This window comes from Pistacia vera, unplaced genomic scaffold (assembly GCF_008641045.1).
Source record: "Pistacia vera cultivar Batoury unplaced genomic scaffold, PisVer_v2 Contig896, whole genome shotgun sequence".
Taxonomy (NCBI): Eukaryota; Viridiplantae; Streptophyta; class Magnoliopsida; order Sapindales; family Anacardiaceae; genus Pistacia; species Pistacia vera.
Window position 1 is genome coordinate 540,624 of NW_022196774.1, and position 21,389 is coordinate 562,012.

Here is a 21,389-nt window from a genome sequence, read left to right on the forward strand (position 1 = left end):
AAAAATGTCGTTCTCCCGTATTATTATTCAAACACCAATAAGAAATACTAACTAAAAACTAATCCAGGTATTATCCACGAGCCTTAGAGTGCGTCTGAAATAGAAATAAACACAACCGCCACTTACAACCAAGCGCGTGTAGTCACATCCCTCTAAACCTAGGACAAAGTGATAGCTTTGTCTTTTTTTATTTTCTTTAATTGTTGTACTGGATAAGATCCTTGCTGACACCTCAAAGGCTCAAACCACCAGACCTGACTGCTGATTCAGAAACTTGACTTAATGTCCCGTGGGACACAAACTCTCTCTCTCTCTGAAATTCGGTCGACTCTACGTGTTACGTGTCTTCTCGCTAAAGGCCCAGTGGAGACTTGAAACATTGTCAATTTCTAATTTATATATTCAGCTTCAAACTAAAGCCTTCTTTCTTTCTTCTTGTTTCTTCGTTAAAATCCAGAATCAGAGTTTGGGTTCTGGGTTTGATGGGGGCTATTATGTCTGGTATTGTATCAGACACCAATGGAGACGCTTTGTCTTCATTGATGCCAAGATTAGATGACATTCCAGAGAGCTGTGTGGCAATGGTTTTGATGCATTTAGACCCACCTGAGATCTGCCAATTGGCTCGACTGAATCGGGCTTTTCGGGGTGCTTCTTCAGCCAATTTTATATGGGAATCGAAATTGCCTTCCAATTATGGGTTCATTATGGAGAAAGTGTTTGGTGATAATACAAAAAAGACAGTGAATTTGAGCAAGAAAGATCTTTACGCCATGCTTTGCTGTCCCAATCCCTTTGACGGTGGCACAAAGGTTTGTTTTGTATTCCTATGTTTTTGAATTTTCGTATGTGTTTCTTGATTGGAGATGTGACGGGGATGTTGGTTATTTATATATGTACAGGAGATATGGCTGGATAAAATTACTGGTGGAGTTTGTGTTTCTATTTCTTCTAAAGCTTTAAAGATTACTGGGATAGATGATAGGAGATACTGGACTCCCATTTCAGTTCGGGAATCAAGGTGAGAACTTTTTTAAAACTTTGAAATTCTGCATTTAATTGGGTTTGGATGATTAGTGGAATTGTGAGAGGTCAGAAATTCAAGAGATTTTGTTTATGATTATTAGTGTTTGATCACACTGGAATGAGTTGTTTTCTTACTCTTGTTATAACAAAATATATTACTAAGATTTGGATTTGTTTTGCCCTGCTAAAGGGAGCGCATATGTGTTTTCTGAAGTCATGAACCTGACTCCCACACAAAATTTAGGTATTATCATACACGGATAAAATTCAGAATTCAGATCACAACTGGATTTTTTTTTTTTTTTTTTTTAAAACAAAATTCAGTTTGATTTTTCTTTTTTGCCCTCTTAAGTATAAGCTTGTCATTCCAGATTTATGAGTTCACATAGTTTAGTTTAGTTTAGTTTTAACAACGGTACTTCATTGGCTATCAACTAATATAAATGATTTCATCATGACTCGAAAAAGAATGGGTTTTTACTTCATAGGGATGGCAGTATAGACAAGCCTGAGAATTATAATGCAGTGTTTTCTCTTGGTTAACTTTCTTTGCGTGTAGATTCCAGACAGTGGCATATCTTCAACAAATATGGTGGTTTGAAGTAGCCGGAGAGTTTGAGTTTCAATTTCCTTCAGGGACGTATAGCCTATTCTTCAGACTCTATCTTGGGAAGCCATCGAAGAAACTAGGTCGGCGTGTATGCAACTCTGAACACATCCACGGGTGGGATATGAAACCTGTACGTTTCGAGCTAACAACTTCAGATGGTCAACATGCTGTATCCCAATACTTTTTGGATAATCCTGGAACATGGGTTCACTACCATGTAGCAGAGTTTGTAGTTGCGAATCCTAATGCACTGACAAGGATCAAATTTTCATCAACTCAGATCGATTGTACTCACACCAAAGGCGGTCTTTGTGTAGACAGTGTTCTGATATACCCCTCTACTCTGAAAACTGATTAGATTAAATCATTCCTGTAAAATACGAAGGCGTGGGAGCCCCATAGTCAATAGCCATTTAGATTCAGGTTGGTTTCGTGGGTGTGACGCTGTTTTAGGAGAGATGTACATACTAATCCTTCCGGTGTGTTTCTTCTGTATATATCTTTTTTTTTGTGGTTATATATATATTTTTCGATGAAACAATACTAATTGTTGGTAGTTGAGTTTTATATTCTCTATCAATTGGAAGGTTTCCCATTGGGAAAATGTACATTTATTTCTTTATTCTTTTTTTTTTTTTTTTTGGATGACCGGAAATGTTCAGATTAGCTTACATGTACTTCAATTAATTTTTCGAGATCCTAGAATTATCAACCAAGTAAGAACTCTAGTAATTACCTGATAGTTTACATTCATTTCTTGATTTTCTGTTTAAGGAAACTTGTGATCTATGCTTTTAGAGGTTTCCAGGCTAAATATAGAGTAAACGATATATTCCCACCCAAGGTTTGATGAAATCCAAGTTGGTATCCTAAGTCCCATTTATTCCAGATTTTCACCCTTAAAATAACACTGTTAACAATTTTTAGGGTAGTGAGGGTGCAATTATCATAATGCCCTTAACCCTAAATTAATAAATTATGTTTTAATCTCTAAATTATTAAAATTATAAAATTAACTATCTTATTTTTAAATTACTTCAATTACACCCTTAGTGACCGTGCACCCTCTCGGTTTTCACCGGATCTAGGCTGTTTTCGATGGCGTGAAACCCTCTGGTCACCTCCATCATCTTCCCTATCGTCCGTCGTCCAAAACCCCTTTGGTTCCTGACTCATTGGCCCCTCCAATCGTCGACGCTGTCAAGCTTAGGTTTTTGTTGTTCTTCATTGGATTCTGGCGACGAAAATCCAATTGGACATCACCACTGCATCCAACGTCTCCAAATTTACAAAACCCCTATGTCCTCAGCAACCGTTTAGTGGCCATTTACTAGTGGAGACCAACAAAAACCAATGGCATGTGGCAGCTGTCGTGGCTGGCGATCGACGAGTGATGAGGGGTTGTGAAGGGTAAGGTTTTGTAGAGGGGATGATGAGAGTTCGAATGGTGGTGACAAGGGTGATTTTGGGTGGAAGAATAGCCGAAAAAGGGCGAAAAACGTCGATGATGATGTTGGCTAACGTGCATCGGAGCTTTGTTAGGGGCGATAATCTGCTAATGTACGCCTCCTCTGTAAAATGATCAATTTACCCTTGAGTCGTTATATCTAATCATTTTCTGTTACTTTAAGGGTAAGAATCTGGAATACATGAAACTTTGAGTACCAACTTAAAATTTCGTGAAACCTTGGGTGAAAATATGTCGTTTTCTCCTAAATATATTGCGATTGCAATTCAACTCAGTCCTCTTGCCAAAAGGTCCAAGGTCGGCCCATCAAATTATTGCTGTGTTGGCGTCGAGCACCTTCTAGATTTTTAGGTGTACGATTAATAAATGAAATTAAATCTTTGATAACTGAAATAATTGAGATATTTAATTATTTATAATCGACTCTTATTAAATCCATATAAATTACGTTACCATATTCTTAAACTCAACAATAAGTAATAATAATAAAAGAAAAAAATTATAAAAAACAAAGATGGGGCCTACAAGACATATGATGTGAGAGTGTTGAAGTGGGAAAGTCAGAAAATAAGTAACAAGAGGCCTAGCTCTTATTATCTTCTTAAGGTAAAGTAAAACTTATCATAAAGTGACGTCTGTAAGACAAGATTTAGAAAAATAATAATGAACCATACCCTATAATGATTAGAGTAATGCTACATTTATTAAAAAAAAAAAGTGATATAAATGTAGGTTACTCCACTATAATTTATATAAAAATTTTATTCAATTGATTGCCATAATTGGTTGTCTTTTGTCACTCCACGGCGACGATGAACAAACATTTCTCTCTCTGAATTTTGTTTATGCTTCCTTTCATGCTCTAGGGTTTGAGCTTTTTCCTGATTCTTATTGTACCTTACTTTTCTCATAGGTAAAAACTTTCTCCTTTCTTATTGACATACTGTAACTCTCTCTATTTGTCTCCCGCTAAAGTTTTCTTTTCTTTTCCTTTTTCTGATTTTTTTTCATCTGTCAATTTTCAGTTTTTGTTTCCTTTTCAATTTTCATTCTGATTTTGTGATATTTTTTTACAAATACTTTATGTACTTTCATTTATCCAACCTAATCCGTTCAATTGAATCGTTTATCATCCGGGCTTCAACTAAATTCTTCAAATTTTGTATTAGGTAAGTGTATCCGATTGGAATTGCTGTTATATCTTTTGAATTTTCTTATAAATTTCAGATTTTAGATATACACCCAAGTTTTATTGAGTTTCGATAATTGTGGGTGCTTTCACTTCATTTCAACTTTCATAGTTTATTTCTGTCGTGGTAATTTTGTCTTTAGAATGTTTTAAACATTAGGGTTGATTTTCAGGGTTCAAATGTGTAAGAGCTGTGATGAATCCGAGTGCCTCTGTGTGTCTTTCGAACTATTTGGATTATGTTTATTTATTTTTTTACTTCAATCAATGTTTTAAAGTTATTTTATGCGTTGCTATGTGATTCTAGGTCAGGCTTTGAGGCAAGAGACAGCTGAACTGCTAATTGTTTCAGATTGTTTCTTAGAATGGAGAATCCTATTGATTTTTTGGATAGTCTTGATCGCGATATGTCAATGAAGATTCTCATGTGTTTGGATGATCTATCTGACCTTGTTCGTGTTAGCTGTGTCTCACCGTCTTGGCGACATCATGGTAAGTTGAAGTATTTGGTATATGTTTATGGATTTTTGCCACTACTTGCTTTCATGGGAAAGAAACAAGAAAATTTTTAGGTATAGCCTTGCTTAAAGAGATCATGTTTTAGCCATTCCTAATTATGTTCTTGTACCAACTTTATGATTGTAATATTTTGAAAGCAGGTTTTAAATTGTATGTTTACTTCCTGATTCATTTTTCATGATGGAAAAGAATAAGAAAGCCACACTGTTTCCTAAAAAGCTTTAAGTAAAGGAACTTTGAGAAACGTTTGTCTTGTAATTGAAAGTAACATATGCTTTTCTATGTTTTGCAGTGATTGAAAATGGGCTCTGTAAGCAGCTGTGCTTGAGAATGTTTCCGCAGTTATCTAAAGTTGATCATGTAGTTGAACCAAGCTGCAGGTTGAAAGAGCCTGCTGAAGGTGAATCTGAAAATTTTGTGAAAGGGCAGAGTTCAGAGAGTGAGAATAGAGTTTATACCTTTTTAGCTCGAGGTTGTACATCATTTCCTGTCAGGGGATTGATTTTTGAGCCAATCTATGCTTCCAGCACTGATAATTATCCAGAGGAAAGCATTCACAATACTCTGGAACCTAGCGATAGAGTTGCTAGGAGAGCTTCATACTGGTCAAGTAAAGGACATAGCAATCCTGCTGTGCCTGAGACACTGATATATAAGTTGGTTGGTGATCTGTGTGTTATTTCTGAAATCAACATACAACCTTTCAAAGGTTAATATTCTGAAGGTTTAGGAAAATATCTGCTTTTCCAATTTATCCTAACCTTTTAATTCTTATAATTGATGATAAGTTGTGTTTTTGCATCCAGCTTATTTTCAGTGGGGTCTACCCATATATTCAGCCAGAGCTGTGAGATTCCGAATGGGTCATGCCAAGTCTCCAATAGATGACCCAATGGGTGAGGCATCAAACGATTCTACTGATGATAAATTTGTATGGACTTACACTTCACAAGAGTTTCCAATGGCTCAGGTAAGCTGTCACACTTGGTTTCTTTTTCCACTCTCTTTTTAATTTTACTTTCCTCTTTTGTTGCAATCACCCGAGGAGATTTTGCTAAATTAAATGCACTCTCTGCTAGCACTTTTTCCCCAAAACTTGACAGAATGATGATATTATATTCTTGTACATTTAAGCTGCGTTTCATGCTGCCACTGTGAAGCAGTTAGGGCTCATGAGAAGTGCTTTTAGTGCTGGCCAACTTTTGTGAAATTAATGATAGCAGCCTTCTAACACTCCTCTATCTACATGATTGTAATTAAATAGATTAAACAATGTATACAACATGCTCGAGGGGCAGTTTGTACTTATTGCATTGAATAGCTGTAGTAAATATGAGATGCTCAAACTTGGTTTCCATCCTAAGGATAAAACATCAAAATACTTTCACTTGCACCAAAACTTACCCGATGTACCTGTAGAAGATTGTCTTGGCGTATAAAATTTTGGTACATTCTGTGCACCAAGATCATAGTGGAGCTTCCAATAAATATTTGATCATGGAGTATAAATTTTGCTTACTGACTCAAGTTTCATTATGTAGTATTCAAATGGGTGTTTCACGTGGCAGTTCAACAAAATTTGGGCACGGTTATATATTTCTTTGTTAGAATACACCCTTATTTAGCTTGTTTCAGATTTCTGGGTCGATGAACTACAATATAAAACCTTAAAAGCTTGGTTTTTGATGCTGGAAAAGTTTTTAGGGTTGCAAACTCAGTATGCATAACTAAAAACTGTAGACGTTCTTATGAATTATGGCTCAAATTCTCATTATTTATTTTTCTATAATCCTTATTTGTTTTCTGAGTGGCTATGCAATTCTCAGCATGATTCCATGGTTTCTTTTCCCCCTTGAACTGCATGGTAATGCTCATTAAAGAAAAAATAATCACTTAAATGACATTGTGACATCTTGAACAGGAGAATCGTTTGCAGAAATTCAAGCTGCCAGAACCTGTTATGTGCATTGGTGGGATTTTGAAGATTGAGCTTTTGGGTAGGATTCAGAAGCAAGAAATGGATGGCTTATACTATATTTGGTTAGTTGCTTGCACGCTATTTACGTGTTCTGTTTCAATACTTAGCGTGTAATTGCTATGGGGAACATTTTCAGAGTTGATGTGCTAGTTAATTTGAAATTGATGGGCATTTGCATGACTTTTGGTTGATACACTGTTGTGGCAGATGATCCATTTTGGTATGATTTAGCTAAGTTATTTATTGGCATATTAAAATTTCTGCATTTTATTGGCATGTTGCAGTGTGTCTCATGTTCAGATTGTGGGACGATCGTTGTCACCTACCTTTGGGGTTGATATTCTTGAGCCCTCCGGAAAATTTGTGTTGAAGGTTAACAGTTATACCAAACCCAGCGAATGTGAAGATTCGAGTGCCAATCCTAGTGTATCTTTGCGGAGGAGTGTGGCAGATTTGGGACAGATTATAAACATATTGCGGGGAAACGTATTTGATGGGCCAGAATATGAATGGGGCGAGGAGGATGATTCAGATGATGAGTTTCTTCCGTAATAGCTGTTATTTTATATATAAATTAATAATATCTTTTGTTTTTGGACTAAATAATATTTCATCTGGATTCTGGAGACGCATTTACCAAGCCTCTCTAATGAGAGTCGTGGGGCAGAAATGTATTTGGGTCTTTCTGTTTGTATCACCTTTCTTTCCGTTTCAATGTCGAGGTGTGATGGTAATATTACCTTTGTTTTTTAAGTTAAAAGTTTCCTGTTACGTTGTTAGCCGAAACAAATCACATTTATAGATGCATCGTGCTAGCTGTAAAGAAAACATGGCTCGATAAAAGTTAATATACGACTTAAAATTTAAAAATTTTTGAATCTCAAACTTAATATCCGTAAACGATGCTGATAAACTGTGTGTGATATTACTCTTTAACAAATAATGATGTTTCGCTGCTTACCATTGCTGCTGCTATTCACCATTTTTGGAATTGGAAATTGAGAGAAAATAGGTTATACCATCATTGACTTCATATCTACAATTTTCTTATCGGTTTCTAATATCAAATTTCCAGCCGTTCCAATTTACTTATGGTTGGGAATACAGTGGCATTATACCCCCGAAATTTGCAATATGTAGAAAATTGCCATTTACTTTCAGCTCAAACTCATATATCCATCAAAACGTCACGTTTCCTCGTTAACCTAACCCCATAAGTTATGAATCACGAATGAGAAAACAACATTTATTATTACCACTATAAGAAGACAATGTATAGGTGTGACAACAAAGTTGCTAAATGTAGAATTTAATGTCACCCTACAAGGTGTCAAATTGCTCAAAAGCTTACACCAAACATTTCATTTATCTAACAAGTAGGAACAATTATTTAAATGACATCCAAGCTTTGTTGAGAAGAACAGGCTGCTGTTTCAGTGTGCCTTGGCTTTTGCTGGAGCTGGAAGTAACTGCATTACAGAAAGCAGAAATCTTATCACCACATGAAACATCCTCTTACAACATGAACTGGACCATTCACAACTACAAACTGACCCTAAGAATTGAATTGCTCACATGCTATAATCTCAATTCTGGGTATCAAACTTATAGCTTGTATGTTCCTTTTACCAGACAATGAAGTTTATAGTTCACATTCGACATGCCAACACCTAGTTTGATACAGTAATCATGATATCAACAGAGTTGAATTGGTACCTGGTAACAAGAGATAAGAGAGGTAACAAATCCAAAGGCTCCAGTTACACGAGGAGTAACTTTTTTGGGTGCCAATTGAAGCAGTCCAACAGCCACCACAATGTCCATAGCTGCTTTGACAAGGGCAAGGGACCTATCATTTGATTTTTGAAGTTTAGCCCGGTACTGCTCGTTCTGCATGAACAGAACACAAGGAAAGAGAAGAGGTGGGGTTAGTTGATGTCCCATGAGGCTAAACATATAAATTATCAACTGACCATGAAGAGTTAGATGGACTTACTTTATACTTATCACTGTCCTTAAGATCCTTCTCTAATTTTTTCATAGATGCAGAAATCCTACCCAGCTCCCCAATCTGCATATGATGGGATAGAATGGATAAGCAAACTAGTAATCAGGGAAAATACACTTATACATAGAATCCAGTGGCTAAAAGAAACAGGAAGCAACAAACCTCAACCAAGGTGGTACAAACTGAGGAACCCATCCAACAATAAAGAGATATCCGGCCTATCAACTCAGCACGTTCTTTGTTCTACAGCAAATAAAACATCTTGGTTGGCCGTTGCTAAGATTTCAGGCAGAAACCAATAAAGAACATTAGGAACTGAAGAAAATGCAAAGTGCACCTCACCTTGTAGATGCCTGATCTGCCAAGCCAAACAATTTGATCCAGGAACAAGAAAGTTGACAATAATGCATTTTTTGACTGCAAAACGCATATAATTAAAATAGAAATAGGACAAAGAGGAAGAATATATTAAATTACTAGATATAAACCAATTTAGTAGTCCATTTATACCTTCCCCAGCAAAACTAGAGGAAGGGGAGTTCCTTGGGGAACTGGGCTAAGAAGACCATGCAAGTCATTCACAAACTGCAAAATTGACAGAGTAATAAACAGATTATGCCAAGATGATAAACATAGAAATGTAAATTCAGTATCAATAATTATCCAAAGATTTCAATTCTAAACATGAAATAAAATAGGTAAATATCACATAAAGGCTATCATTGTTAAGTTCTTTCAAATGTTTCTCGTTCTTTATAGAATTAAACCAACAAAAAGCAGATGAAAAGTGACTTTATTGCGGTTAGTTGATTGATACAGGAGTAGAGAAATAAAGTACCTTAAAAAGACGGAAAACTTTCCGGGCTAAGCTGGTGTTCTTGTCAACATTTTGGGCAGTACCAGATTGTCCATTACTTAAGAATTTGGAACCATACTGTATAGCCCTGCATATCTTGTCTCTGGCTTCAGCCTTATTCAAATACAAAACTAGAAGAGCAAGCTCAGCTCTAGTTGCATCTAGTGTGCTCATTTTTTAAACCTGCAAATTCAAACTACTCAAACTTCATTATAATTCACCAATTAACCAAACAAATAAAACTAGGGCTAACCGTGTGGTAAAATTAGACCATATACCTAAATATTAAAAAGCACAGCAACAATCCTCAAACCAACACCCATAGGCACAGAAAAGCAATAATAATAATAATAATAACGAAAAAGAAATTTATTTGTCACACTGTTACTCATAAAAGCATAAACAGATTAATCAAGTAAGAAATATCCCAATAAAACCCAAATCATATATTAGAAAAACCAATAATGAACGAACGAGTAAAAAATAATACCCAATTAGATATCAAACGAATACACAAATCAATCGAAGCAAAGCATAAACTAAACAAAAATCCAGTAAAAACCGATTCTTTGGATACCTAAAGATTGATCAAAACTGGAAAAGGGAAAATAAATGAAGAAAGAAAGAAATGATTTTATATTAAATTAATGATAAAGACATGAGTTTTATGCATATAGATGGATAGAAAGAGAAGAATACCGAGAAAAGTGCCCAACGAATTGGCCTCGAAAAGCACAAAAATGGGTGATATTTCCTCACCTATTTCAGAGAAAGAAAAGTTTAAGGCTTCTCCGTAGAGCTTAGCTTTGTAGCGTCAGCAATCTTGTGCTTTTGCTTCTCTCTCTATCTACGCTTACCTTAATGATAAGGCCTTGTTTGGTCCTCTCTTTTCTACTATAATCAAACAAATTTTTATCGCACGATTTTTTTTTTCTTTTTACTTTTTTTAGCATCAGGGAGGGCCCAGTCCACTTCCATCAGTCACCGTTCCTTCTGAATAAAAATTAAGGCCGAACTACCCAAGGTTTGCCCTTAATACCGGTTGGTACCCAAAAGGTTTGAAAATAACAAACGGATACTTTTTATCATGTGCTGTTACTGATTTTTGTTTGCAAAAGGATAATACAGTAATTTCATGTACAATCACCAAACTTTATTTGAGAAATATTAGTCTATTTTTTAATTACTTTTAGACCCCTTAAGTTTATTAATTTCATAAATACTCTCAAAAAAAAGTTTACAAATTAACAAAAACATCCCTACCCACTCATAGTTGCCAGATTCCGGCAACCACTGCTAGTGGTAGCCAGAATCTGTTACAACGGTCTACACCACCACCAAAAATTGTCGGTAATTCATTGATCTGGCCGTCAGAGATGGCCAAATCTTGGCCATCTCTGACAGACAACGACGGCCACACCTTTGGCCGTTGGCCAAAAACGGACCTTTGTGGCTGTTGACGGCCACATTTGGCCGTAGGTCTGGCTTTTTCCGGCCAGATCCGTGGTGGATTTGATCGAAAAAGGTCATATCGACGCGTTACGACACAGATCGGACCAGTCTGTGTCGTAACATAATTTTTCGACCAGATTTCGATGGTGGCGGCAAGAATCTGGCACTGCGGGTGGTGGGGGTGTTTTTGTTATTTTACAAAATTTTTATATATTGGGGTGTTTAGTTAAATTAGCAAGCTTATGGGGTTTTTTTTTATAAATTTTTAAATTTATAAAAAACTAAAATATCAAGCTTTCAAGGGCATTCTAGTCTTTTCACTATTAACAAACGGAAATCACTGACAGCACATGGTGGAAGGTATCTGTTTGTCATTTTCAAATCTTTTGCGTATTAATCGTCATTATAGAAAACCTTGGATAGGTGTAAGTTCGTTGCCCCAAAAATTAATAGACGGCTGATTCATCATCAAGATACCATACAGATCCAACTGTTATTAAAAATTGATTGATCATGTTATCACTACGTTTGAATTTGATAGTAGACAAAGAAATTTTAGCCAATGGACGAGATTGCCATGATATGGTCACATGGTTCACATCTCAAGAATGCTCAAATCGACGGCTATCTCAATGAGTCTCTTTCATTACCTATCTGGATTATTGAACCTTTTTTTTTTTTTTTTTTTTTTTTTTACAAAAATTCTCAAATCGACGGTTGTTTGGACGCGGGGACAACGGATTTCCATAACTGGATTAGGTTTTTAAACTAGCCCCAAAAAAACCAACCCATTTGCTAAAATGTGGGCTGAATTAATGAGCTATGCACTGCAGCCACAAATTGACCGACACCTGCAGAAAAGCCCACCAAAACAATTTCATTAAGATGGTGGTTGGTGATTCACTAAAACACAAACACATGAAAGGAGTGGAGTTAGGTTTTGGTGCATAAATAAATAAACAATATCTCTTGTGATGTCAGGTTTGTTATTCCAATCTCCAATAATGCAAATCTGCAAGCATTGTTGGAGATTTAGTACATAACTCCACTCATTTCAGTTTATGGGTTATGGGAGAAATATACTCACATTACTGGAAACCAAGAACACTCATTTCCTAGAAGGAAATTTACAATATCAAGTCGTACACTGTAACAAGCAGCACCATTGTAGCTATGAACATCAAGCAGCTCTTTTTTTTTTTGTTTTTTGGACATGCTTAAAGTCACTTCAATTCTACTTAGCAATTTAGTATTCAGAATGTGAATCATGGTAACACACTAGGGGTATTAATAAAGTTTCTTTCTTACAAATAAAGGAAGAGTTATAGCAATTTAGAAGAGCCTGTATTGGTTGGTGGCTGCTGGTGCTGGTAAACAACCCCGTCCAAAATTCAATTACATACTTCAACAGCATTCTTAATATTAATACTTTCAGCCACTGAAATAAGAGACTGAAAACTAAGAAATATAACAAAGAATCATAAATTTGTGAAACGAAAACTATCAATGATGAAACCTTATCATGAATCAGAATCAACATTTAATAAACTAGTAAAATCGATTTGTAAAAGTTCTGAAGAGTGAAGGCCAAACTAATATGCAACTTCCATCACACAATTATCGTCAGTTAGGAGATTCAAGAACCATTTCCATCTCTCTGAACGGCAAGAGAAGGATTTGGCTGCAAAGGGTCAACAAGGTGTTAAGAGGAGAAGCGAAATAAAGAGAAATGTTATACATTTATAAGTATTATGACATTGATATCATTAATTAGCATATGATTCAGCATCAACACACAACAGATATCATTGATACCTATGTTTCATACAGATAATGAAACTACATAGAGAAGATACAGAAGGCGGATTATCTTGTCTTTGGCTATTTCCTGGAGAACAAACTTTTCAACTTCCCTCTTTCCAATCGCTCAAGTAGCTTCTTAGCACCTGGGATGTCCATCTCTGAAAGCTTTTTGAGATATCCAATTGCTCCATATGAAATCATCAACTTCTTACATTTTTTACTTGAAGAGAGAGATGCAAGGCAGGAAACAGCATATTTTTTTGCAGTGTTTTGAGGACTCGGATCAAGCAATTGGACCAAATTTGGTACACTTTTATCATCCTTTTTTACTTCTCTGCAATTGTGAGAATAGGTTATCAAGCTTGAAATTGCTTGGGAAGCAACCTCTCTAACACAGTTTAATTTAGCCTCAAGCATGTTGACAAGCAAAGGAATGCACCCTGCTTCACCCACCAATTTCTTCATCTCTGCTGTGGTGCTAACCTTACAAATAGCTGAAGCAGCAGCTTGTTGTGCACCCAATGATCCAGCTTTAAGCACATGAACCAATCGAGGAAGGAAATTAAGAGAAATCAAAATCTCAATAGAAACTGAACCAACCAAATTCCTCAATGCCCCAACAGCAGACTCTTGAGGCAAAGGACCATCCAGGTATGCCAATAGGCTTCGGACTCCACCTTCTGAAACAACTGATCTTCTTAGATTCTCATTGCTGGCAGTGAGATTCTGCAAGCACTCCGCAGCATATTCTTTAGACCCCAACAAAATTCCACAATCTAGTAGATTTATCATCACCTTGACAATCCCTTCTTCAGCTAGTGTTTGTCGAACCTCAGGGACAGCTGATATGTTCTTCAAAGTACATGCTGCTGCTGACTGTGAAACAGAATCACCAGTTTGACAGATCTCGATCAGAGGTCGAACCCCACCATGGCCAACAATTGCTCGGGCTGTTTCTTCCGACATTGACAATCTCTGAAGAGAAATTGTAGCCTTCTCTTTACCCACTGAGCTCCCAGATTCAACAAGCCTAATTAGAGGTGGCAAAACACCTTCTGAAACAAACCAGTTTTCACAACTGCCTGATTCTGCAAGTGAGCATATTACAGTTACAGTTTTTTCTCGTATTTTAGGAGATGTAGCCGTTAACAGTTGGACTAAAGCAGCAATATTGCTCCGTCCTAAAACTGACAAAACATTCTTTTCATCCTCTTTCATGAACTCCACAAGGCTATCAAGAGCTCTGTGCTTTGCCTCCAAATGTCCTATCTGAAGCCGTGCAAGTAATTCCCTTAAATTGCCATGTGCTGCAGCAGTCTCACCTTCTGCTGAAGTACCAGCCACAGACAAAGGCAAAGTAGCCTCACCAAGCACCCCTGTCTTGATCAAAAGTCCACAATCTCTTAGATTCAAATCCAATTTCCCCGATAAGGCATCGAGATCACTCTGCATCCTAAGCTTCCCTTCATACTTCTCCTTCGCACACAAGTCTGCCAATTCAATTACTTCCTTCAAGGTCTTTGACACTGCCTGCAATTGCTCCTTACAAAGTGCATTTTTGGAGAAGCAAGGATGGCTTGACAAATCTGATAAATGTGACGGGATCTGCTCCAATTTCGAAATGATCATCTTCCACCTACCAGGAAACCCTCTAACCTCTCTAGCCTTATCAAGAGCCACTGGAACAAGCTCTTGTGCATGTAACAACCAGTCATCAGCTGATTGAATATCTGCCAAGACCCTACTGCCACCATCTTCCACCATGATTACAATCTGGTTTCCAATCAAAAAGGTCAGAGAATTTGTTTCAACCGAGTTGAAGAGAAAAACCAAACCTTTAGATAATGACCCAGACGAGAAAATATATTAAGAAAGAATACTAGGATAGAAAACTCAAAAGGCAGTGTAGCAGTTGCAATCATTAAACAAGTAAATTATAAACTAAGATTGCCATTAAAATAAGACAGAAATAAAAAACAGATAGGCCAACATCAAGAGCCTCAAGAATCTTGTATAATCACAGAAAGCTTGTTTGCTGAAAACAATAACCGACCAACAAAATCGAAGTACCTATAGATGCCCCACAATCTTTCCTATCGCTTCGTCAAGTGATCATTAAATGCCAACCGTAATTAATTTTTTTTTTATAAAAAGAGGCACTCATTGAGACGCAACAGTACTAAAATATTGTTCATGACAACGAAAGAAGTTACATTTCACTGCCAAAGAGTGCCGTCTAATTAAGAACGTCGGCTAGTAATTTATTAAGCAAAACCAGTAAGTATTATAGTAATTTCCGGGGGCATACTGACAAGAAGAAATCAAGGCTGTAACTTTACTTTTCAACAAAAAAAGAAGACTACAATATATGATTGATTTTCTTTGGCTCTGATCTACATCCAACGGTCAATATTTTTCGAATGACAGATAAAAGTTGAAGTCTTAAATGTACTACCAATTTTATCCTTGCCAATTGAGCTAGCTGGTTTGAGAAATAGAAAGGCTTTACTTAGAAGAGAAGACAGGGGTCTCTATCTACAGTTGTATGCATGTAGAGTGTATTTAAATTCTCCAAGATGGACCAACCCCACAAAATATTACAAATCAAAATCATTAAGAAATACCTTCAATTGCTTTGACTTCCCTTAAAATTTAGATCACTTGGGATATTTACAGCCACCAAACAGTGACTGTTTCTCTTCATTTTCAGAATAAGCACAAACAAACACATAAGGACTAAGACAGCCAACGAATTTGACTAATTTTAAAGAAACAAGAGATGAAGAAAACTAAAGAAACCCGACTGCAGAGGAAAAAAACAGAAATTAGAGAGGACAAAGGAATCACTTTTATCCTTCCACTCACCGAGTAGAATCAAAGAAAGCAAGAACCTAAAAAATACTTCAAGAATTAACCTTTAAGACTGAGAAACTGGAAACTGTTTTCTTTTATTCTGCCGAAAGCAGCCCAATATGTAGCTTGATCTTCAAACTTCTCTCCCAACTGCAACCAAGAAATGATCAAGAATCGCCAACTCTTTTTTCAACTCTATTCTCTCTCTGTTTCTGCACTTAATCCCAATAATGCCTCCAAACTCAGCAATCACCACAGCTACATCAAAACTCTCTCTCTCTCAGTCTGGAACAAAATCAGAAATACCCATAAACTGTTCTCGTTTCCTATTAGAGAACGACACCAAACAGTCGAAATCACTCCAAAAAAAAAAAAAAAAAAAAAAAAAAAAAAAAACCACAAGAATCTTCAACTAAGAAGAAACTTAGGTTTGAAAATACTAATAGAATAAAATATTTAAGCTTTGACAAAAGAAGACACAGATATAATATGGCAATCACAATCACAATCACATTCAAAAATCAAATTTCTTCAAATCTCTGTCTTCTTTCTCGTCTCTAATAGAAGCTAGCTGTGTCAGTCTCTGTCTCGGTGTCTCTTGGATTCTCTCTGTAAAAAAAGATTATTTCTTTTTTATATTCTATGCAGCAGTAATTTTAGAGAAAGAAAGAGAACGTTATGCTCATGGAGAGATAAAAAGGATCTGAAACGGACAAAGATGCTTAACTGTCGAGCATCATTAGCCATCGTACGGTTGTGATTGCCTAAAGGCAGAGGATTCGACCGTTGGGATGGGGTGAAATTTGAATCTGCTTTTCGAATTTTTATGTTACCGAGATGATGATGTGGCTGTTAAACGCCACGTGTGTGTAGGGACGGTAATGACTTTTCAAAGTTTAGTGTTCATGGTAATTAAAGTTGGCACGTGTGATAAAGATAAGTCGTGGAAAAGGGTGTGGCCTGGCTGTAGTGTGCGGTTACAAATCGCTCTTAACATGAATATTAATATCCGAAAATGCCACTAGTATTTAAATAGGGACAGCTGGAAGAATGTAACATGGGGCCTGGTTAATTAATGTACTCCAAATCCAATCATAATTTATTATTATTATTTAATATTTAATTGAACACATTACATTGATAATCAAATTCAAATTTTGAAATACACTACTATTAACATGTTGAGACTATGAGTTCATGAAAATGTTATCATGTGGATCTAATTTTATATTTTATAAGAGTTTTTTAAAATATTCAAAAATTAATTTTCTAAATTTAAAAAATTGTTCAAAATTCCAAACGGTCTTTTGTTTAAAAGAAGAGTGGAAACAGTTTCATTTTGTATGTACATACTACACACTAGGGTGGAGTTTTAAATTCAGCACAAAACGAAAACAGGCTTTAAGCTAAAGCGTTAGAGCGGGCGTACTAAGACGCGTGTATGGGCCCAGGCCTTGCATGGGCAGGACATGAATTTATGTTTGTCTAGGCCTATTCACCCACCCTTCTTGGCTGTTTCTACCCACCCGTACACTACAAAATAACACGAGTCCCTGAAATGTTAAGAACGATGCCAATAAAATTGTACCACTGTCTGTCATCTAAATTAGAAAAAGGAACAGAGCCGTATGTGTTCGTTTTTACTCTACTCGTTTGTTACTATATGGTTGTATGTTATAGTATATATTTTGACTTTATCTAAATTTCATGGAGCAAAGTACAGGAGAATTTCAAAATGAATAATGTAACTCAATTTTTCCATCATCTCAATGGCGTCAGTAGAAACTTTTAGTGACCACACATTCAAATTGAAAGCATACCAACTCAATTATGCGTGATCTTACCTAAAGCAATATCGTATCTTTGGATGTTGGAATTTACACGGGAAGTTTGACCTAAAATGCATGCATAATTGCTAATTTCATGCAAATCTTTCACTCCCCACTAGCCGCCATTCCCCAGAATTAAAGAATTAAGCCCTAGAAGGACAATATTTGAAATTTGTATTGCCCAATCCACGAATCCAACAAGGGTGACAATTTGATATATAAAATTTTTCTTGCAGCTGAGAATTGACAGTTTAATTCGAGACCCAATGGCTCGTGTCTCGGTGTGGAAAAACCTGCAAACAGGAACGAGACGGTTCTCATTTCTCTCAACTCCAAAAGGAGCGTCTAAATTTTTCCCAGGGGAGAGGATTATGAAGCAATTAAATAATATTGATCATCAAAGTGTCAACTGTTACAAGTTTTGAACCTCGTGTGATGCACGCTTAACTGGGTTTTTCTAGATTGTAAATTGTTGAAAGTATCCCTAGACACCGGCCATTATCAAGATTTTGAAACTTAAATTTGAGTACAATGAATCCATACAATACGATACAGTATTGACAAGGACATCAAACATTGAAATGAAAGTTTCATAAACCATGACCTACAGCATAGAAGAATATCAATCCAAGCATATATCAAAGTTCACAGCAGCAGGCATCAAAAAAAGTTGCCCATTATCTAGCTTTATAAGCCATTGAGTGAGACAATCCACTTTCCAATAAAGTTCCAAAAACACTTTGTCAAACTTTTGCTTCTCTATGAGTGGTTCTCTTAAGAAGGGTTGGTGTAAAAAGAATTTTTAGCTTTTATTAGCTTACAATTGAGAATCTATGCGATTGATTGATCATCATAATCATCGATCGTGTGACAACAAAGTAAAGATAAAAGTATAATAGTGAGCTTGATTTATTCATTTGGTAAGCGATAGAATACTTTTAAAATCGAAGTTTCCCCTTCACCTTCATGTAAAAGAATTCTAAGAGATCATTATATGTTAAATGTGCATGTCCAATCTGTATCACTCAATGATTGATAATCTTAATATTAATTTACTATGTGACAAGTAATAACCTTTTATAAGTTAACTAAAAATTAACCATGATTTAGACTGATTGTGCCATGTATAATTTAGCCGTAAACACGTGTAGCAAGAGATATATAATGTTTGTCCTTTGTGTTGTTTGTTCTTCCCTTACCTAATGGCGATTCTCTCTTGATATTACAGGACCAACCCTGTTCCTAAATTCCTTTCTTACGCAAGCCGAATAAACTACCGCAAATACTGCGAATTTTCTTAAAGAATTAACCATCAGGTAGTGTTACAATTATCAATCAAAGTGAGATTCTCAATTTTGTTTTCACCGCTCTTGTACTTTCATATTGTACAGTTTATCAATACAAATATATTAAGAATTGGACGCTTGGAATTACATGCACTGGAAACACAGTAGAAAGAATGATGACGTGACCACCGTATAGTTGATCAAATAGGTCTACAAGATGATTAGAAAGAAAGGTGTTTGTGAGTGTGAGCCTTACGCGTATATTATAAGCAATCAAGAAAACCATCTGATCGACGACTTGAATATTGACCAGCTCTCTTGATATAGCATTAGAGACAACATTAGCATCAAATATTCAGGACGTCCAGGCGCCCTAAACACCAATTAGGCAATTATATACAAAATTTGAGATGTCCGAAGCATGATGTTAGGTCAAATTAAGCTCAGAATAGTAGTATATAAATTAATGGCATATATATGCACTGTTGGAGTTGTAACAATAAGAGAGGCCTCCAAACGTATACTTCTTGTTGAGTACTACTACTGCGGTACGGGTAGTCTCATAGAAAGGAGCTAGTAAACGATATGTGGCGATAGTTACTTCTTTCTGTCAGCGCCACAACAGAGGGAAAAAGAAAAAGAAATCAATATAACAATCAAAGGGAAACATTTAAAAGTTATAGTGAACCGCTTCAAGTAATCATACTGGGAACATGTTTTACTTCTTTCTAGGCTATAGCTATGACTTAATTATTGAGGTATTATCGCAGATCACATCTCACACATATATAGAACAAAACCTCACGTCTTTATATGTTAACTTTATTATCATCTTAATTAATTAAACAGTTCATGTAACATATAAAGAGTCTCCGAAGGAACATAATAAATAGTTACTAGGCTAACTTTTAAACATGCTTGTTCTATGATTATTTGCAGCAACTGAACTTCGTAAACAGTAAAACAAATGCCTTATGGTCTCTTATTATTCTAAAGTCTCATAAGTCTTACTGTACATGTTTCCAAACTTATGTTTATCATCACTCAAAACAGCATGCAACAACTTCAAATGGCTTAAGCTTCTCATCCCTTTGTAAAGAAGCTAGCTGGCTTGATTTATCTAACACGAAGATGGATCATAGCAATTACTTTATTCCATAATAGTACTCCTTTCGTTTCTCAGCATTAGGTGGGGACCCACTAAAGGTTGGAGGAACCACAACTGAAGAAGAAACCTTAAACCTTTTACTCCTCGACTCCTCATGACTGGCTCTAATTTCTGGGCTATCAATCCACCCCATCATTTGATCCATGAACCCTTGATCGCCAGCGCTAACTTCTCCAATATCTGACCCGTCTGAATCCACCCCAGGTTGCCGGAACCCTATCCATTCACTGCTACAGTCAGAAACACTGGAGCTTTCCCAAGAAGATGGTTCGTCTGCTACATGGGGCACGATGATGCTAGGTTGCACCACTTTTTCAATGTTCTTTATATTCATAGGGCTTTGGTGTTGGTAGCTCCTGAAGTGGAATATACTAGCAAAGGTACACTGATCACTGACTCTACTTTTCGTTGACTTATTATTTTCTGAATTCCTAGCCATGATACTTTGTAGGTTCTTGCTCAATTTGGCCTTCAAGGTAGAGAAGCTAAGTCCAGGTCGCTGATCATCTGATTCAGACATGAACCCTCCGTTAGAAGGGGAAGAACCCGATTGACTCGAAGGATTAACCGAGGCAAAATTGGTTCGAGCATTTTCCCCACGTAGGGCTCGAGCAGCTTCATCATAGGCTCTGGCAGCTTCTTCTGGTGTATCATATGTTCCTAACCATAATCTCACACGTTGAGATGAGTCCTTGATTTCTGCCACCCATCTGCCCGAGGGCCTTTGCCGGACTCCAACAAACCTACGAGCCACTTGTTTGGTTGGTTGAGCTTGAACCTTGTTGTTGGTGGTTGTGGTCTGTTTAGTTGATTCCGGCCCTGCCATGAATACCTAAATTACAATAAATCCAAGCTTTCGCTTTTGATTAGGCTTTTCAAAGTTTGGTGAAGGGAGAAAATTAAATTGTTCTATGAAGAGTGCAAAGTACTCATCTGGTGCTATATATATAAGGTGGCCACTAGCTCGGACTGATGATTTATGAGTATAAGTGAATAATACCGGTCTATATAATATTTCCTATATTGTCTTCTTCCTCCTATATTTTTTTAATCTTCAATCGTGTACATGATGAACTTTGCAAACTGCCACGGCTTGGCTCAATATCCATGAACTCGGCTTATGAAACTTCGCCATTCCTACTTCAATATAAAATTCAGAGATCGATAATAATCGTTCATTATCAATTAATTAGAAAAGCAACTACGTCATCTGAGGTTTGAATTTTCAAGTTGATATGACCAATAACTTTCAGATAGAAAGCAACTCCAATTAGCTAGGCATAATTTACAGGGAACCCACTTCCAACATGTACTATTGTATGCATTTTCTTTCCATAAATTCAA

The 21,389-nt window shown here is 36.4% G+C and overlaps 5 protein-coding genes across 14 annotated transcripts; 2 read left to right on the forward strand and 3 right to left on the reverse strand.

The window, feature by feature from the left end:
• The first annotated feature begins 482 nt into the window (after nt 1–482).
• LOC116119582 (F-box protein PP2-A13-like) lies at nt 483–2,095 on the forward strand. Its single transcript, XM_031405519.1, has 3 exons — nt 483–812; nt 903–1,021; nt 1,586–2,095. Exons 1-3 carry the CDS (start codon nt 483–485, stop codon nt 1,992–1,994), a joined length of 858 nt encoding a protein of 285 aa, XP_031261379.1. The 3' UTR covers nt 1,995–2,095.
• Nucleotides 2,096–3,831: 1,736 nt separating this feature from the next.
• On the forward strand, nt 3,832–7,478 carry LOC116119585 (F-box protein At4g00755). Of its 5 annotated transcripts, none has more exons than XM_031405526.1 (7): nt 3,832–4,017; nt 4,467–4,507; nt 4,601–4,785; nt 5,105–5,521; nt 5,619–5,782; nt 6,734–6,852; nt 7,075–7,478. In XM_031405526.1, the coding sequence occupies exons 3-7, from the start codon at nt 4,659–4,661 to the stop codon at nt 7,340–7,342; spliced, it is 1,095 nt and encodes a 364-aa protein (XP_031261386.1). In that variant the 5' UTR covers nt 3,832–4,017; nt 4,467–4,507; nt 4,601–4,658; the 3' UTR covers nt 7,343–7,478. The 5 variants fall into 5 exon arrangements, with proteins under 5 accessions (XP_031261386.1, XP_031261383.1, XP_031261388.1 ...); XM_031405527.1 differs by lacking the exon at nt 3,832–4,017 and adding an exon at nt 4,116–4,273; XM_031405523.1 differs by lacking the exon at nt 4,467–4,507.
• Nucleotides 7,479–8,020: 542 nt separating this feature from the next.
• Nucleotides 8,021–10,546, reverse strand: LOC116119580 (peroxisomal membrane protein 11D). Of its 4 annotated transcripts, none has more exons than XM_031405516.1 (8): nt 10,414–10,546; nt 9,637–9,837; nt 9,309–9,383; nt 9,141–9,215; nt 8,961–9,041; nt 8,787–8,861; nt 8,507–8,680; nt 8,021–8,259 (listed from the first exon to the last, which is right to left on the reverse strand). In XM_031405516.1, exons 2-8 carry the CDS (start codon nt 9,826–9,828, stop codon nt 8,224–8,226), a joined length of 708 nt encoding a protein of 235 aa, XP_031261376.1. In that variant the 5' UTR covers nt 9,829–9,837; nt 10,414–10,546; the 3' UTR covers nt 8,021–8,223. The 4 variants fall into 4 exon arrangements, with proteins under 4 accessions (XP_031261376.1, XP_031261377.1, XP_031261375.1 ...); XM_031405517.1 differs by having other exon boundaries at nt 9,637–9,850; nt 10,414–10,528; XM_031405515.1 differs by having other exon boundaries at nt 9,637–9,850; nt 10,354–10,510.
• Nucleotides 10,547–12,826: 2,280 nt separating this feature from the next.
• LOC116119584 lies at nt 12,827–16,080 on the reverse strand. 3 transcript variants are annotated; one of them, XM_031405521.1, is made up of 2 exons: nt 15,775–16,080; nt 12,827–14,682 (listed from the first exon to the last, which is right to left on the reverse strand). In XM_031405521.1, exon 2 carries the CDS (start codon nt 14,671–14,673, stop codon nt 12,988–12,990), a length of 1,686 nt encoding a protein of 561 aa, XP_031261381.1. In that variant the 5' UTR covers nt 14,674–14,682; nt 15,775–16,080; the 3' UTR covers nt 12,827–12,987. The 3 variants fall into 3 exon arrangements, with proteins under 3 accessions (XP_031261381.1, XP_031261380.1, XP_031261382.1); XM_031405520.1 differs by having other exon boundaries at nt 15,825–16,079; XM_031405522.1 differs by lacking the exon at nt 15,775–16,080 and adding an exon at nt 14,980–15,727.
• Nucleotides 16,081–19,754: 3,674 nt separating this feature from the next.
• LOC116119599 (ethylene-responsive transcription factor ERF087-like) lies at nt 19,755–20,946 on the reverse strand. Its single transcript, XM_031405542.1, has one exon. The coding sequence runs from the start codon at nt 20,869–20,871 to the stop codon at nt 20,023–20,025; it is 849 nt and encodes a 282-aa protein (XP_031261402.1). The 5' UTR covers nt 20,872–20,946; the 3' UTR covers nt 19,755–20,022.
• Between the last annotated feature and the right edge of the window lie 443 nt (nt 20,947–21,389).

Coding starts and splice junctions, on each gene's coding strand:
- LOC116119582 (XM_031405519.1), top strand. CDS start 483: ATGGGGGCTATTATGTCTGGTATTGTATCAGACACCAATGGAGACGCT. Junction 813..902: donor CCTTTGACGGTGGCACAAAG/GTTTGTTTTGTA, acceptor ATATATGTACAG/GAGATATGGCTGGATAAAAT. Junction 1,022..1,585: donor ATTTCAGTTCGGGAATCAAG/GTGAGAACTTTT, acceptor CTTTGCGTGTAG/ATTCCAGACAGTGGCATATC.
- LOC116119585 (XM_031405526.1), top strand. CDS start 4,659: ATGGAGAATCCTATTGATTTTTTGGATAGTCTTGATCGCGATATGTCA. Junction 5,783..6,733: donor AAGAGTTTCCAATGGCTCAG/GTAAGCTGTCAC, acceptor CATCTTGAACAG/GAGAATCGTTTGCAGAAATT. Junction 6,853..7,074: donor GATGGCTTATACTATATTTG/GTTAGTTGCTTG, acceptor GGCATGTTGCAG/TGTGTCTCATGTTCAGATTG.
- LOC116119599 (XM_031405542.1), bottom strand. CDS start 20,871: ATGGCAGGGCCGGAATCAACTAAACAGACCACAACCACCAACAACAAG.
- LOC116119580 (XM_031405516.1), bottom strand. CDS start 9,828: ATGAGCACACTAGATGCAACTAGAGCTGAGCTTGCTCTTCTAGTTTTG. Junction 9,042..9,140: donor GCAGATCAGGCATCTACAAG/GTGAGGTGCACT, acceptor TATTTGCTGTAG/AACAAAGAACGTGCTGAGTT. Junction 8,862..8,960: donor TTTGTACCACCTTGGTTGAG/GTTTGTTGCTTC, acceptor CATCATATGCAG/ATTGGGGAGCTGGGTAGGAT.
- LOC116119584 (XM_031405521.1), bottom strand. CDS start 14,673: ATGGTGGAAGATGGTGGCAGTAGGGTCTTGGCAGATATTCAATCAGCT.